Source organism: Tenrec ecaudatus, chromosome 6 (genome assembly GCF_050624435.1).
Source record: "Tenrec ecaudatus isolate mTenEca1 chromosome 6, mTenEca1.hap1, whole genome shotgun sequence".
Taxonomy (NCBI): Eukaryota; Metazoa; Chordata; class Mammalia; order Afrosoricida; family Tenrecidae; genus Tenrec; species Tenrec ecaudatus.
The window spans coordinates 11,237,616-11,254,373 of NC_134535.1; the positions used below are offsets into that span (position 1 = coordinate 11,237,616).

At 50.9% G+C, this 16,758-nt stretch overlaps 2 protein-coding genes across 2 annotated transcripts; both read left to right on the forward strand.

Moving 5' to 3' along the window:
- The first annotated feature begins 7,711 nt into the window (after window positions 1-7,711).
- Window positions 7,712-8,742, forward strand: LOC142450646 (cytochrome P450 2D19-like). Its single transcript, XM_075552623.1, has 2 exons — window positions 7,712-7,915; window positions 8,527-8,742. Exons 1-2 carry the CDS (start codon window positions 7,727-7,729, stop codon window positions 8,740-8,742), a joined length of 405 nt encoding a protein of 134 aa, XP_075408738.1. The 5' UTR covers window positions 7,712-7,726.
- Window positions 8,743-9,097: 355 nt separating this feature from the next.
- On the forward strand, window positions 9,098-15,054 carry LOC142451872 (cytochrome P450 2D15-like). The gene is made up of 7 exons (XM_075553629.1): window positions 9,098-9,270; window positions 9,356-9,513; window positions 9,600-9,776; window positions 9,941-10,082; window positions 10,316-10,503; window positions 10,823-10,964; window positions 11,058-15,054. The coding sequence occupies exons 1-7, from the start codon at window positions 9,126-9,128 to the stop codon at window positions 11,234-11,236; spliced, it is 1,131 nt and encodes a 376-aa protein (XP_075409744.1). The 5' UTR covers window positions 9,098-9,125; the 3' UTR covers window positions 11,237-15,054.
- Window positions 15,055-16,758: the final 1,704 nt, after the last annotated feature.

Below are 16,758 nucleotides of genomic sequence, written 5' to 3' on the forward strand. Positions count from 1 at the left end.
CATGAAATGGGCATAGCCCTGGGGTTAGAAAGCCAAGAGAGGAAGAAAATGCTTAAACGGAAAGAACTGAAGAAACAATTCAAGCCTCAAGTTGCAATATGGAAAGATTCCACGAGCAAAATGTTGACTGATGCAGGAGGTATCAAAAGCTGGAAAGAACACAGGATCACTGTTCCAAAAAGAACTGGTCAACGTTACTCCATTTGAGGAGGGAGCGCATGAGCATGGACTAATGGTATTGATGGAAGAAGTCAAGCTGCCCTGAGAGCATCAGCCAACAACAAGACACCAGAAGCCGATGGAACACCAATAGAAATGTTTCAACCAGCGGATGAAGCCCTGGAAGCACTCGCTCATCTAGGCCAGGAAATGTGGAAAACAGCAACGTGTCCAACTGACAGAGATCCCAAGGAAGGTGACCCAGTTTTCAAATGATAGAGCAATGCCATCGATACCACATACAAGTGAAGGTGTTCTGAAGCTCAATCATCCAACCACAGATGCGGCAGGACACTGACAGGGAGCCAGCTGTGATCCAGGCTGGATTCGGAAGAGGACTTGGAATGAACGATGTCATTGTTGATGCCGGGTAGATCTCGACTGAAAGCAGAGAATACCAGAAAGATATTTAATTGTATTTTATTGTCTATGCCAGGCATTTGGCTGTGTGGATCATAACCAACTGTGGATAATCTGGAGGAGAATGGGAATTCTAGAAACTTCATTGTTCTCCTTCAGAACTTGCACATGATGCGGAGGGAGGGGAACAAGAGGAGCTTTTTTGTGTGCTCAATTTAATTGAATGATGGATTGTTAAGAGAGTTTTAAGAGCTCCTCCCCAATAAAATAAAATAAAAACACCTTGTGAATGAAGCAAGAGGCAATTGTGTGTCTAGAACAAGGGAATGCTGTCTGGTTTTATTATATTTTTTTAAGCAAAAGGGAAGAAATTTATGGGAGCCCATATGGGAAACCCTAGAGGGGCCCAGCATATCCTACTGTGTCAGCCTGCCCAGCAAAGGGTCGTACCATCCACTGTACCCTCATGTCCCAGAGGGACTCCCCTTGAGTCGAGCCCTAAAGCTGGCTGGGGTTGGGGACGTGCTGTCTGGTTTTAAATCAGAAAGGTGTGTGTCAGGGTTGTATCCTCTCACCATACTTATTCAATCTGTATGCTGAGCAGATCATAAGAAGCTGCATTAGATGAAGAAGAGTGTAGCATCAGGATAGAAGGAAGACATTAATACCCTGCAATATGCAGATGATACACCTTGTTTGCTGAAAGTGAGGAGTAATTGAAGCACTTGCTGATAAAGATAAAGGATTGTAGTCTTTAGTATGGATTACAACTCTGTGTATACAAAAATTGGACCAAAAGTTGAAGTTGTCAAGGATTTTATCTTGCCTGGATCCACAACCAAAGCTTCTGGAAGCAGCAGTCAAGAGATCAAAAGACGTGTTGCATTGGGTATGTCTTCTGCACAAGACCTCTTTAGAGTCTTGAAAAGCAAAGATGTTACTTTGAGGACTAAGGTGCACCTGACCCAAGCCATGATATTTTCCATCGCCTCATATGCCTGTGAAAGTTGGACATTGAACATGGAAGACAGCAGAAGAATGGATGCGCTTGAATTGTGGTTCTGGAGAAGAACATTGAAATGACCACGGACTGCTAACAGGACAAACTAATCTGTCTTAGAAGTGCAGCCAGAGTGCTCCCTAGAGGTAAGGATTGGGGGACTTTGTCTTACATACTTTGGACATGTTGTCAGAAGAGACCGGTCCCTGGAGAAGGACAGAGTGCTTGGTAGAGTGGAGAGGCAACAAAAAAGAAGGCTTTTGATGAGACAGACTGACACAGTGGCTGCAACACTGGGCTCAAGCATGAGGATCATTGTGACGATGAAACATGACTGGACAGGGCTTCCTTCGATTATGAATAAGGTCGCTATGGGTCAGAACAAACTCTGTCGCTTAACAACAACAAGTTGGGTTAAAATGTAATACGTTTAACCTCCTCCGAGTGGGATGGACAGCAGGGGAGTGGGTGAGGGGAGACAGCGGTCAGTGTAAGATATGAAAAAATAATTTATAGATTATCAGGGGTTCGTAGGGTGGGGAGAGGGTGGGAGGGAGAGAAAGTGAGCTGATACCAAGGGCTCAAGTAGAAAGATGGTGTTTTGAAAATGATTTTTTTCTAATGTAATACCTTATCATTTGATCTCCCTTTGGACCCATTTAAAATTTGTTTCAATTTTTAATAATTTTTGCTTTTAGATTGAGGATTTTCTAGGCTATGTCCAGTCATTGCTGTTGTTTACTTTCTGTTTATGTTACTTTCATTTAATCATTTTATTGGGGGCTCATACAACTCTTATCACATTCCATACATACATCCATTGTGTCAAGCACATTTGTACATTTGTTGCCATCATCATTCTCAAAATATTTGCTTTCTACTTGAACCCTTGGTATCAGATCCTCATTTTTTCCCCTCCCTCCCTTTTCCCCTTCCCTCATGAACCCTTAATAATTTATAAATTATTATTATTTGTCATATCTTATGCTGTCTGACATCTCCCTTCACCCATTTTTCTGTTGTCCATCCCCCAGGGAGGAGGTTATATGTAGATCCTTGTGATCGGTTTCCCCTTTCCACCCCATCCTCCCGGTATTGTCACTCTCACCACTGGTCCTGAAGGGATCATCAAGACCTGGATTCCCTGTTTCCAATTCCTATCTATACCAATATACATGCTCTGGTTTAGCTACATTTGTAAGGTAGAGTTGGAATCATGATAGTGGGGGCGGGCGATGGAAGCATTTAGGAACTAGAGGAAAGTTGTATGGTTCATCGTTGTTACACTGCCCCTGACTGACTCGTCTCCTCCCCGAGACCCTTCTGTAAGGGGATGTCCAGTGGCCTACAAATGGGCTTTGGGTCCACACTCCACACTCCCCCTCATTCACAATGATTTGATATTTTGTTCTTTGATGCCTGATAACTGATCCCTTCAGCAGCTCATGATCTCACAGGCTGGTGTGCTTCTTCCATGTGGGCTTTTTTACTTCTGAGCTAGATGGCTGCTTGTTTACCTTCAAGCCTTTAAGACCCCAGATGCTCTGTCTTTTGATAGCCGGGCACCGTCAGTTTTCTTCACCACATTTCTGTTTATGTTTTGTATGGTTTTCTTTCTATGAAATCCAGGATAAGTAGACCTACAGACAGTAAGACAGTAACGGCAGTAACTGATGGGTCATTGTCTGGGATGCAGTAGGGAAGGATAGAGGAAATAGAACGCTAACAGCAATGAGTATGAGAAGAAATTGTTCTGAAATCAATTCTGGTGATGAGTGCACAAATCTCAATATGATTGAATGATTAAATCCTATGGCAGTAAAAAAAATTCTTGAGACTCTTGTTTGCCTAGAAGTAAGCTTTCTTCTGTTTTCCTGCTGACCTTCACGCCATTGGTTAACTTGATCACACCTATCTTTATGAACTTTGGGGGCTATTACTAGCAAGAGCTCGCTTCTCAGATGTGCGTGGGACTCTCTCACTGACACCAAGTTGGTTCCAACTCCTCGCGACCCTCTGGGGCAGGGTGGAACTGCCTCTGTGGGTTTCCGAGTCTGAAGCTCTTTATGATAATAGACAAGCTTCACTGTCTCTCACGGAGCAACTGGTGGTTTTGAACGCTGACCTGGTGGTTCACAGCCCGAGGCATAACCCACTGTGCCTCAGGGCTCCCTTTTGGACTCTGTTGCTGTGGTTAGGTACGATAGAGCCTCATCCAACTCATAGTGACCGTTATGGACAACAGAACAAAACACTGCTCAATCCTGTGCCATCCTCGCAACTGTTCTTACGTTCGAACCTGTTGTCGCAGTCACTGGGTCAGTCCATCGTGTTGAGGGACTTCTTTTTCCCTGCCCGCCTTCTTTACCAACCTTGTCTTTCTCCAGAGTCTGGTCTCTCTCGACAACATGTCCAAACTATGAAAGACACGTCTCACCAGCCATGCCTCTAAGGAGCATCTGGTTTTACTTCTTCCAAGACAGATGGGTTTGTCCACTTTCAATATTCTTCTCCATCACAATTCAAATGCATCCATTCCTCTGTAGCCTCCTTTATTCAATGTCCAACTTTCACTTGCATATGAGGCAATTGAAAACATCGTGGTTTAGGTCAGGTGAACCTTAGTCACCAAAGAAACATCTTTGTTTGTTAATACTCTAAAGAAGTCTTGTGCAGCAGATTTAACTAATGTAACACATCCTTTGATCGCCTGGCTGCCCCTTCCCCTTTCTCCAAGCAGGAGAAAACCATTGACAACTTCACCCTCTTTGCCGTTTATCATGATGTTACCCATCGGTCCAGTTGGGAGGATTTGGAGCTTCTCTACATTGAGCTGTCATCATAGCGAAGGCCGCGATCCTTGATCGTCATCGGCAAGTGCTTCCAGGGCCCCTCACTTTCAGCAAGCAACGTTGTGTCATCTGCATATAGATGGTTGTTAATAAGCCTTCCTCCCATCCACCACTTGTCTGTCTCTTTGTCGTACTGTGGTGGCTTGTGCGTTACTGTGAGACTGGTATTTCAAATGCCAGCAAGGCTGCTCTAACTCCACAGGTTTCAGAGGAGCTTCCAGACTAAGAACCGCCCAAGGAAGAAGGATTCGACGCCCCACTTCTGATGGAGAAGCTGCTGAAAACCTTATGCCCAGCTTCGAAGCTTTGTCAGATACGGAAAGACTAAACATAGGAAACAAGACATTGAGGTCGTGCCCCAAATGGGCTCCTCAAGTCTATGGGCACTGGAATTGTGATGGAGCAGGGGCCGATTTCCCCCCCTGGAGTCAACCGTGGTGGGTGAGTCGGGCAACGCCGAGAGGAGTGGAGGCTTCGAGGTCTTCTTTTGCTGATGGCGCATGGCTCAAGGCAAGAAGTGGCTCCGAAGATTTGCAATGATCAGAACTTGGAATGTGTGAAGTATGAACCTAGGAAACTGGATGTCTTCTAAAATTAAATGAAACACATAAAGAATGATATCCTCGGCATTAGTGAGCTAAAAAGGACTGGTATTTGGCTATTTTGCAACAGAAAATCATATGATTTACAATGCAAGGAATTACACAGTCAAGAAGAATGGTGGGACATTCACTCTCCAAAAGGATCTCGCTAAATCCATCATGAAATACCATGCTGTAAACAGAGGGGGTTATGAATATGTAACAAATTTCAAAGGACTGGTCATGAATATGCATCAGGGCAGGTTATGATTCTTGACCAGACCTGGCTCTTCAGATATCTTGCTGTCAAATATCTTCTGAGTTGGTCTGGTGACATCATTCCTGGGACGTTGGGTTCCTGGACCAAAGTACTTTTGTTCCACGGTGACCTGAAGATTGTGACTGTCCTTTAGGCACATGTTGGGCAGGCCGGCTCTGGTCATAACCAATACTTGCTTACTCTGATGGGGTACTTTGCTGGGATGAAAGAGCTCAAAAGAGATAGGTTATCAGGAGGGAAAGTACAAGTTAATTATGGGCAATAAAAGAGCTATTGCTTGTATGAGCCTCCAGTAAAATGATTTTTTAAACATAGCCCTGGAGGCTCAGTGGTTAAGTGCCCTGCTGCTAACCTGAAGGTCGGTGGTTTGAACCCACCAGATTCTCCATAGAAGGATGTAGCACTCTGCTTTGCAGACTTGGAAACCCTATGGGCACTTCTACTCTGGCCTTCCGTTTCTCACTAAGAGTCAACATCATCTCCTCAGCTGACTACAACAACAACTCTCATAAATTGTCTGAGACTTGAGCCCCCAATAAAAGTAAGAAAAAAATTTAAGTAAATATTTAGAAAATAATGATGGCAACAGGTGTACAAATATGCTTGATACAATTGATGTACGGATGGTTTTAAGAGCTGTAGGAGCCACCAACAAAATTATCTTTAAATTAAAAAAAATTTAAGAGCTATTGCTGTCACAAACTGAGCAAAAGTCAAACACAGAGCCACTGCCACAAGGACACACCACTCCCCTGACTTCCACCTGAATCCAGAGGGCATGGTCAGAGGACACCTGGGGAAGACCCCTGTTCCTCACTGGGCAGTGGGACAGGGGGCTGGAGGGCACCAGGTGGGGAGCCTCAGACTGGGAGAATCCCTGCAGGATGCTGACACACTTCATTGTTTCAAGAATGAGAGCTTCCAGGGCTGGGCAAGGAGCCCAAGGGGGAACAGTTCTGCCCAGACCCGCCCAGGCCCTCCTAGCCCTCTCCCTCTGGAAATGCCACTTCTCTGCTGCCCGGGCTCCTGCATCCCCACATCAGGAGATGGGCCTTAGCTACTGGGTTTCAGTAACACCTTCATCCCACACCTGTACCTGTTGAACGAATGGGGCTGAGGCCCTGAACTGGCCAGTGTGGTCACCCCCTGCTTGAAGGGGCAGGAGGAGACAACTGGTAGCCATGGTGCCAGCTGAAAAACTGGCACAGGCCAGCACCAAGGTTTGGTAGCTGTCCTGGGAGGTTGGGTCCCACAAAAGGGGACGGTGGAGGCAGATTTGGGGAGCATGCTGCAAGTGAACTTCAAGGACTTGCCACACAGCGTGGGCCAGGTGAGGCCGGTGAGGTAGGACTGGACTGTGGGTGGTGGGTGAAGCTGTAGGTTGGACAAGGTGCTGGGCCAGACAACCCCACAGTCATCCTTGGGGCAGGAAAGGGGATAGTGGGAGCAGATTTGGGGGGAGCTGGAGGAGGTAGGCAGCTGGCCCAGCAGAACTGGAGGCCCACCACTCTAAGAGGGCATTCTTGCTTTGTGGCCTCCGTTGGACACAGGACCCAACTCCGTGGGTGGCTAGGGAGAAGCATGAGGAAGCTACATCACCCCACTGCAGTGCCAGCCTCTTAGTCTCCTGAGAGAAGGCGAGCAGCTCCCTGGCCAGGACAGGGGATGGGGAGGAAGGGAGAAGGCCCCTCCTCTGAGGGCAGGTTCCTTTCTGTCCTGAGCGGCACTGGTGCAGGGCTTCCTGGTAGCTCAGTCAGAAAGGGCGTGTCCCTCCTAGTTGGGGCTGGGGCTGAGTAAGGAGGGCAGTGTGAGTGTGTGTTGTGTGAGTGTGTGTATCTGTGTGGGAGTGGTTTCAGAGATGTATGAATATGTGCAGGGAGGGGTTTGTGTGTGCATATGTGAGGTGTGTGTGTGTGTGTGTGTGTGTGTGCTGTGTAGTGTGAAAAGGTAGAAAGGAAGCTGAGGACCTGATCTCCCCTGTCCCATGCAGCCCTCTGAACTGTATCTTGTCTCCAGGACAGCGACAGAGACAACCCTAGAGAGAGAAAGCCCCTCTAGGAAGTGGCAGGTGCGGAATGGGTGGGGAGAGTCTGGTCTCGGGACCAGTTTGTACCACCTTAGGTTGTGGGGATCAGGAGAGTGGGGGCTTTCACCACCACCACCACCCCCAGGCAGAAACCTGCAGGATCAAATGGAGCTAGAAAAGGAGTGCTCCCCACAAACCCCACCCTGACCTAAACCTGACAGACTAGTTCTCCATCCAGCTAAGGACAAAGGGCAAAGGACAGTTCTCAAACCCTTATAAAACACATCTGGTTCCAGAGAGCTGATAGGAAGCTGCTTTGGTCCAAGGGTGCCAAGTGTGCACAGGATTGCTCAGAGTCCACTTGTGGAAGCTGCTTTGCAGCAGGGTGTGGAGGCCAGTGAGGCAGCCATGGGGCTGCTGACCGGGGAGGGCTTGGCGCCCTTGGCCGTGGCCGTAGCCGTCTTCCTGCTCCTGGTGGACCTGATGTACCGGCGAGTGCGCTGGGCTGCTCGCTATCCGCCAGGGCCTCTGCCACTGCCCCTGCTGGGGAACATGCTGCAGTTGAACTTCAAGGACTTGCCACACAGCATGGGCCAGGTGAGGCCGGTGGGGTGGGACTGGACAGTGGGTGGTGGGTGAAACTGTTGGCTGGCCAAGGAGCTGGGCCAGAAGCCCACAGGTTCATACTGGGGGCAGAAATTAGAAGTCAGGTCTGATTTTCAAAAGACAAAATTCTGAAGCCAGATTGGGGAAGGCTACAGCTCTGGCTGCAGACCAGGATGGCCAGCACTTGGACGACCGACAGAGATGGTGCAAGACCCAAATCAGGCGAAAGGGACTTGGGAATGAGGGTGGGGGCTGGGCACTGAGCACCATGAAATCAAGATTTAGAGAGGGCAGAGGTGAAAGACCTTGTTTCCATCTTTTCCTGGGACCTTGGGTCAGACTGTCCACCTCACCTAAGAGCCTAGGTTCCGCTGGCCCAGCTCGCAGGCTACCCGGGGTAAACTGCAAAATCACATGTAGGCGGTGGGATCCAGGTGAAGACCTGGATCCTGAGAGAGAATGGCCCCGAAGTCAGGAGACTGCCTTTTGTCCTTACCTGCTGCTAAGGGCCCAGCTGGCTTGATCAGAGTTTGTTGCTGGGTGAAAATGTCTCTATTCACGGTGGGGTCCTGGTCTGACGTCTGCCCGGCCTCGGCCTGCAGCTGCGGCGCCGCTTCGGGGACGTGTTCAGTCTACAGATGTGCTGGACGCCTATAGTCGTGGTCAACGGGCTGGCGGCCGTGCGCGAGGCGCTGGTGCTCCGCGGCGAGGACACAGCCGACCGACCGCCCGTACCTGGCTTCGAGTACCTGGGCTTCGGGCCACAAGCCCAAGGCAAGAGACAGGGGATGTGTGTGTGTATAAGCCAACGCTTCTGAGAGGGGTTTGGGTTGGCAGTGCCACAAGAGTCATTAAAGGGACAGACCGCCACCAAGGGGTGACCTGAGAGAAGGGCGGCCCTTTCTGGGAGGGGCTTGCCGGGGTTGGGCGGGGCGAGCGCGGGAAAGGGGCGGAGCCTGACCCTCAGACTAAGCCGTCTGCTTCCAAAGCATTGGGCAGTCTGTGCACTCTGGCCCCAAGCAGGGCCGGAAAAGGGTGGTGGTGGGCGTGGCTGGTGGGGGCGGAGCACGCCCGGGGCGGGGCTTCAGAAAGGGCCAATTCCGGGGCAGGTATTTGGGCGGGGCGGGCCCGGCTTGCAATGCCCCGCCCCCGTGGCCCAGACAGGCCCCGCCCACGAGCCCATCCGCCCACAGGTGTGGTCATGGCGCGCTATGGGCACGCGTGGCGGGAGCAGCGGCGCTTCTCCCTGTCCACACTGCGCAACTTCGGCCTGGGCAAGAAGTCTCTGGAGCAGTGGGCGATCGAGGAGGCCGACTGCCTCTGCGCCGCCTTCGCCGCCAAGGACGGTGAGAGCTGGGCAGCAGGAGCTGAGGGTGCCCGGGGGACGACCTGCCGGCCGTGGGGCGCCTGTGAACCACCCCCTCTTTGCAGGACGCCCTTTCAGCCCCAACACCCTCCTTAGCAGAGCTGTGAGCAACGTCATCGCCTCCCTCACCCATGGGCGCCGCTTTGAATATGACGACCCCACCTTCCTCAAGCTCCTGGCGGCGGTGGAGGAGAGCCTGAAGATGGACTCGGTCTTCGCCCAGGTGCGGGGGCTAGGAGGTGACGCGGAGGCAGGCAGGGCAGCCTCCTGGAGGGTCCCAGGACACTGAGCCCCTGCTGTATCCCGCAGCTGATGAACATGTTCCCCGTTTTCCTGCACATCCCGGCGCTGGCACGCAAATTCTTCTCGGGCCAGATCGCAGTCATGGACCAGCTGCGAAGACAGGTCACTGAGCACCGTGCGAGCCGGGACTCGGGTCAGCCACCGCGAGACCTGATCGATGCCTTCTTGGACGAGATAGACAAGGTGGGGGCGGCTGCTCGGACTGGGGTGAGAGTGGAGGGGTGGTGCACGCTCCAATGAGGCCCGAACAAGTGGGCCTGGGCATCACCCTTTGGCCTGGCCACATGAGCTGGGTGGGGGCCTATCGGGCTGCCCCTTGACCCCTGACCCCTTTGTGCTCTGCCCAGGCCCAGGGGAATCCTGAGAGCAGCTTCACTGAGGAGAACTTGTACCTGGTGGTTGCGGACCTGTTCTCTGCGGGGATGGTGACCACCTCCATCACGCTGCCCTGGGCCCTCCTCCTCATGATCCTGCACCCAGACGTTCAGCGTGAGAACCGGGGAGTACCGTTTCGGTGGACAGGAGTTTACCCCCACTCCACACTCCCCCCTTACACAGCTCCATTTACAAATTGTACAGCAGGGTCAGTGGTACAGCAGAGCTTGGCCCTGGCTGCCATCACCGGGGGCATGTGGACACATGGCTACAGAGGAAGTTCTCTTTGAGAGCAGAGGAATGGGCAGGGCCCTGGGCTCTGGTTCACTCGGGGATTATTCTGCCAGGTCGTGTCCAGCAGGAGATCGACGAGGTGCTAGGGCAGGAGAAGAGACCTGAGCTGGGGGACCAGGCCCGCATGCCCTACACGACAGCCGTGGTGCACGAGGTGCAACGCTTTGGAGACATAATCCCACTAAACGTGCCTCACATGACGACCCGCGACACTGAAATCCAGGGCTTCATCATCCCCAAGGTAGGGCTGCGACCACCTCATCCTGGCTTGACCAGGGGATACCAACAGGTGCTAGGCTGACTGTCCATCCATCCTGTGTGTCCAGCCTGCTGGGCATGAGGTCCAGTCCCAGCCTGCAGGAGACATTGCACCTGCAGTGGGAGACTCGTCCCCTGATCTGTGGTGGGAGCAGGAGGGTTAGGGTGTCTTCCCAAGGGGAACTTTCCTTGGGTGGATTCAGGGGTGTCCAAAGGGGAGTGTGTGTCTGTGTGTACAGTGGTGGCTGGGGCCACAGCACCCCCTGCCCAGGCCCCCATCCACACCAGCGTCTCCTGAACAGGGGACAGGGCTCTTCCTGAACCTGTCATCAGTGCTGAAGGACGAGCGCTTCTGGGAGAAGCCCTTCCGCTTCCACCCGGAGCACTTCCTGGACGCCCAGGGCCACTTCGTGAAGCAGGAGGCCTTCATGCCTTTCTCAGCAGGTGCCTGGGGGGTGCCTGGTCCACGAGCCTTGGTGAGGGATGGATGGGGGACCCCAGCCCCCAGACTTACTGAGCCAGTGTGCCCACCCCCAGGCCGCCGCACCTGCCTCGGGGAGCCCCTGGCGCGGATGGAGCTGTTCCTCTTCTTCACACGCCTCCTGCAGCGCTTCAGCTTCTCGGTGCCCCCCGGACAACCCCTGCCCAGCGACCATGGTGTCTATGCCTTCATGGTGTCCCCAGCCCCCTTCCAGCTCTGTGCTGTGCCCCGCTAGAGGCCCCAAAGCCTGGCTTCTCCCCAGCCTCACCCTGACAATAAAACTGCCTTCGCCTAGCATCTGGTCCCCGCCACATCCCAGGCCAGCCCCTGCATGACTGGGCCTCAGAAGTCAGCAGGCCAGTCTCTCTGCCCATTTGAGAGGCGGGTATACTGAGGTTGAGAAGGCAGCAGGCTTCCCTGCCCTCCCTCCCATTCCTCATCAACGCCCACTGCTGTCTTCTTGGTCTGTTGACAAAGGCAGTACAGATGCCCCGCTCCTGGGCTGTGTGGTGTGGGGTGAGATTGGGGTGCTAAGTGGAGTTAACCCTGATGGGGAGGGCTTCCCTCAACCAGGTACCCCCAACTCAGGCTCCTTCACCCAGCCTGCACCAGGAGCGGGACCACCCCATCTGCTTCCTCACATCAGTGTTCGCCTAAAAGGTGGGGAAACGGAGGGCCAGGCAGTGGGTGCCAGGGTGGTAACGGAGCCACAACTGAGCCGTGAGTGTCATTGTTCTCTCTGTGAAGGCCTGGGGGCAGTTGAGGAGTGAGCCACCTCCCTGAGCCTCAGAGCATCACAACCTCCCTAAGGTTGGATTGTACTCACCTGGCCCAATGATGACGCCTACAACCAGATCCAGCCTGAGCCAGAGCCAGACTGCCAGCTCAGGGCACCCTATCTGCCAGCCCCACTCTGCCCTGGGCTTGTGCTCTTCCTTGGGCCCAGGAGAGGTTGCCCCAGGTGGCCCCCAAGCTACACCTCCCTCTCTAGAATGTGCTGGCCTGTCAACCCTACCGCGTGCACAGGAGCTGCTGCCCCGCACCTCTGTCCTGACCCTGACAAAAGCTTGCTCTGGACGGGCACACCGGCAGCACCCAAGCGTCCATGACAACTGTCTGGTTCCCTGAGTCTCAGGCGCACCCCGACACACTAGGGTGACAGCTGGATCAGAGACACAGACACCCAGGTCTGGAAGCCACCCCAGAGGACCCTCCGTGTGAGGCATGACATAGAGTTCCCTCCCCCCAGCTCCACGGGGAACTAGATGTGTCAGATCATGAGTCAGAAGCCCAGCCAAGGTCCCTCCGCAGTTGCCCTCTGTCCAGGCAGGGAGTGGTGGCAGGAGGTGGTGCCCATGACCTGTCGCGTGTGTGGATGTGGCAGAGCAGGCTTGAGAAGACGTGCCCAAGCAGGAGGTGCTGGGCCTGCTACAGCAGCAACTCATGGAGTTTATGGGGCACAGTGTCGCCTGCGGGTCTGACGCTAGAGGCAGGGAACCAGCCCAGCCTGAGCCGCCTCAGGAGGGGACCCACCTCCTACATCTTTCACCTTGTCCTCCATCTGCTCCAGAGGCCTCTAAAATGAAAAAAAAAAAAGTGCCCTGGCTGGGAGGAACCTTTTCTAGGGCCTGGGACTCCACCCATGTCCAACCCATCTTTGATAAGAGGGCAGGTATTCAGCAGCCCATGGGCAATGGCCCTGGCTCTCAACCCAGGAAGGAAGCAGGAGGGGAGATAGACTTCCAGAAGGACAAGCAACTGTAGTTTGGCTTTTTATTTTCTCCTGAGCGGAGGGTCAGCCTCCTGGTGGGCAGCAAAGGCAGGTCTCCCTGTGGCCTGGGGGCCACGCACTGTGGTGTGTGTGTGTGTGTGTGTGTGTGTGTGGTGGGGGAGGGAGAGTGCTGTGCTTGTGAGAGGGGCTGATGGGTAAGAAAGCAGTGACCACAGAAAGGCCCTCAGAAAGCCTGCTCTTCACTCCTGTTTCCAGAAAGCCCTTCCCTCCCTCCAGCTCAGCAGGTGGGGGGTTCCCTGCTGGGCCCTGAGCTGGGAATCATGGGTCTGCAGGAGTCCTGAGGAGGCAGCCAGGCCCCAGGCCCTTGCAGTCAGGACTCACTCACCTAGGACCCCTGCTGCCTCCCACTCTGATGTGCATCTCTACAGAGGGAATGAGGACAAGTGACACCAGCTGAGGTGACTGGAGGACCTTCCCTGACCACCGTTCCCTGACAGCAGCGTCCCCTCTAAGGATAGCCTCCCCACCGCCGAGAAGAGGAGTCCCAGCCCCCATTCACCTGACTGGTCCAAGGTAGCATTTCTCCATCATCCCCCCACCCACACATGGGTCTGGGGGTGTCTCCTATGGGCTGCACAACAGAGAGGGGGAGGTCTCCCTGCTCAGTCCACTGTCAGGCACTTCTGCGTACATACTACCGAGTGACTACAGAAAACTCCTGAAGCAAGCCTTTGAGAAACTATAAGGGTTGTGTTGTTAGATGGCCTTTGTATACAACAGAATGAAACATGTTGATCATTCTAATGCAGCGGTGAGTCCTGTTCTGGACCTGAAGGGGTTCCACCAGTCACTATCTGATCAGTACACCTAGTGTCTTTCATGATTTGAGTTCTTTGCCACATTTTTCTCCCAGCCTCCAGAACTTTCCATTATAATCCTTTTCAAAGCAGTTGGTGGTGGTAGCCGGGCCCCAGCTAGTTCTTCTGGGTCAGGCTTCTAGCGACTGATGTTTGCCTTTCCACTGGACTAATTGTCAATGTCCATTCTTGAACGAGAACCAAATGTTTCTTTGTTCAAATCAAAAGATGAGTAGTCTATGCCAATTCACATTCCAAACATTTTTAAATGGATGATTATAATGTTTTCATTTTAAATGTGCAAACCATTATCTAAACTACAGTCTAAGCACAAAAGTTGCTTAATTTATCAATATTTTGTAGGCTTATCCGAAACAAACACTAGAGTCCCCAGGGCACAAACAACTTCTAGAAAACTCACAATTGTCTTTTAATGTTATATAAATTAGCCTTCACTTTGAAATGATTAAAGCAACCTCAGACGGAAACAACCACCACAGAATGAAACATTGCGCAATCCTAGCTTTCCTCGCAATCTCTCCTACGCTTGAGCCCATCGCTACAGCCGCAGTGTCAATCCATCGTATTCCGGCCCTTCCTCTCCTCCACTACCTTACCAACCATGTCCTTCTCTTCAGGGACTGGACCCTCTTGATAACATGTCAACTGATGTGAGATGAAGTCTCGCCATCCTTGTTTCTAAGGAGCCCTTCTGGGTGTTACTTCTTACAAGATGGATTTGTTCATTCTCCTGGAAGTCGATTGTATAATCAATATCCCTCACCAAAGCCTTATGGCAAGCACATCAGTTCTTCTTCAGGCGTCTTTAATCATTGTCTAGCTTTCACATGCGTATAACCTTCCCTCAAAACAACCCCAATCCACTGCCATCGAGTTGGCTTCAATTCATTATGACTCTACTATGGCTTGAGTCAGGCACTTCCTAGTCCTCACCGTGACCCCATGCCCCTCAACGATTTGAAGAGGTCGTGCGCAGCAGATTTGCTCGATGCAATACACCCTTTGGTTTCTTCCCTGCCGCTTCCATGAGAGTTGCTTGTAGAACCAAGTAAAACAACATCCTTGACAATGTCACTCTTTTCTCCCTCCATCATGATGCTGTTTATTGGCCTAGTTGTAAGGACTTTTGTTTTTTAATTGAGTTGCAATCCATACTGAACACCATAGTCTTTGATCTTTCATGTTGTTAACAAGCCTTTTTCCAACCCCGATGCTGTATTCCTCTCCATGTGTCTCCGATGTTTTGCTAAGTAGACAGATTGAATAAATATGGTAAAAGAACACAACCCTAAAGCAAAACGTTCCTAATTTTAAACCGCATAGTATCTTGTTCCATTTGAACAATTGCCTCTTGGTCTGGGTATAAGCAACATCGGCGCAACTAAGTGTTCTGGAATTCCCATTTTTTGAAATGTGATCCATGATGTGTTAGGATCCACACAGTGGAATGCCTTTGTATAGTCAATAAAGCAAAAGTATTCTTTACTTTCTGGTATTCTTTCTTTCAATCCAGATCCATTTGATGTCAGCAATCAGGCCCTTTGTCCATATCCTCTTCCGAATCCATTTCGGAAACAAGTCTCTAAAAATTACTCAAGTCATAGCCCAAACTCTGGAAAAGTATGATAGCGGTGGAGGGGTTAGGTGTAGTCGAGTCAGTTCTGATTTATTAGGATAGACTCAAACCACTGACCAGTCCACTGCCAACCTCACAGTCATTGCTACAATCACTGTATCAACCCATCACATTGACGGTCTCCCCCTTTTTTGCTGACTCTCTACTTTTTTGCTGTGGTAAGCAGTCTTGCTGTCCTCACTTCTTAAGAACATTCTGGCTGTACTTCTTCCAAGACAGAATTGTTTGTTCTTCTGGCAGTTCATAGTATGTTGAGCTCAAACAACTCAAAAAGTGATGTTTTCATATCGGACACCAGACAAAAGTCAAGAAAACAGGCAAAGGTAAGGTGGATATGGTATAAATAAAGTATGAATAAAGACTTCACAGATGGACTTTGGTCATCTACCTAAATCTTACCTCAGTACAAGAATGGTTTGTTCTAATAGGATGGCATTGTATGATACTCAGCCCTGACACAATCGCTGAAGACAAAATGGGTGCATAAGCAAATGTGGTGAAGAAAGCTGATGGTACCTGGCTATTAAAAAATAGTGTCTTGGCCTTAAAGGCTTTCAGTCAAATAAGTGGTCATCTAACAGGGAAGCAACAAAGCCCACATGGAAGATGTACAATCAGCCTGTGTGATCATGAGGTGTCAATGGGAAGAGGTATCAGAAGTCAAAAATCGAGCAACCAAATCGATGTGAAGGGGTGAGGCTGTAGTGGAGATCCAAAACCCACTTGCAAGTTAATTGGACAGTCCCTCTCAGAAGGGCCACACGGAAGGGGTGATAAATCCAGGGTACAGTATAGCACTGATGAAACACATAAGTATCTTCTAGTTCTTTAATATTTCCTCCCCTTACTATTATGGTTTCTTGTTTGCTTTACTTCATCGGTCATGTTAGACTTGCGTATGTTCATTTGTATAATTAAGATCGTTTGGTATAAGAGACACAGGATAGGTAACCCCCTCAGAAACAGTAACAGGAGTAATGGCTCCCTGAGGGAATGGGAAGTGAGGGGGGTGGGGGAGGAAGGGGAGTTGAGAGCAAAGATGGCTGTATAACCCCACTCGAAGGGAGTGAACACAGAATTGTATGTGAATGGATATATTGGATGGTGTAAGATATGGCAACAACAATAATAATAAAAATAAGGGTTCCTGTGGGGGAGGGGGGAGGATGGAAGGGATAAAGGGGAGCTGATATCAAGGAGTTCAAGAAGAAAGAAAATGTTTGAAACTGACTGTGGTAGCCATTGTACTACACTGCTTGGTGTGAGTGAACTCTGCAATGTTATGATCTGTAAGTGTTCCCAATAATTACATTTGAAAAAATAAATAAAAAATAAAGACTTCAGGCTGAAGACGAACCCCTTGTCATAAAGTCAGTTCTGAAGCATAGTGAACTTAAAGACAGAGTAGAACTGCCCCAGAGGGTGTGCACGGTTGTAAATGTTTACTGCGGAGTAGCTGGTGGGTTTGAATTGCCTGTCTTTTGGTTAGCCAGGCACTTAGCCACTGTGCC

What these genes read in the sequence shown, in the direction of transcription:
- LOC142450646 (XM_075552623.1), top strand. Translation starts at nt 7,727, where the DNA reads ATGGGGCTGCTGACCGGGGAGGGCTTGGCGCCCTTGGCCGTGGCCGTA. An exon ending in TGCCACACAGCATGGGCCAG is followed by an intron (nt 7,916 to 8,526) that starts GTGAGGCCGGTG and finishes CTCGGCCTGCAG; the next exon opens with CTGCGGCGCCGCTTCGGGGA.
- LOC142451872 (XM_075553629.1), top strand. Translation starts at nt 9,126, where the DNA reads ATGGCGCGCTATGGGCACGCGTGGCGGGAGCAGCGGCGCTTCTCCCTG. An exon ending in TCTTGGACGAGATAGACAAG is followed by an intron (nt 9,777 to 9,940) that starts GTGGGGGCGGCT and finishes TGCTCTGCCCAG; the next exon opens with GCCCAGGGGAATCCTGAGAG. An exon ending in AGGGCTTCATCATCCCCAAG is followed by an intron (nt 10,504 to 10,822) that starts GTAGGGCTGCGA and finishes TCTCCTGAACAG; the next exon opens with GGGACAGGGCTCTTCCTGAA.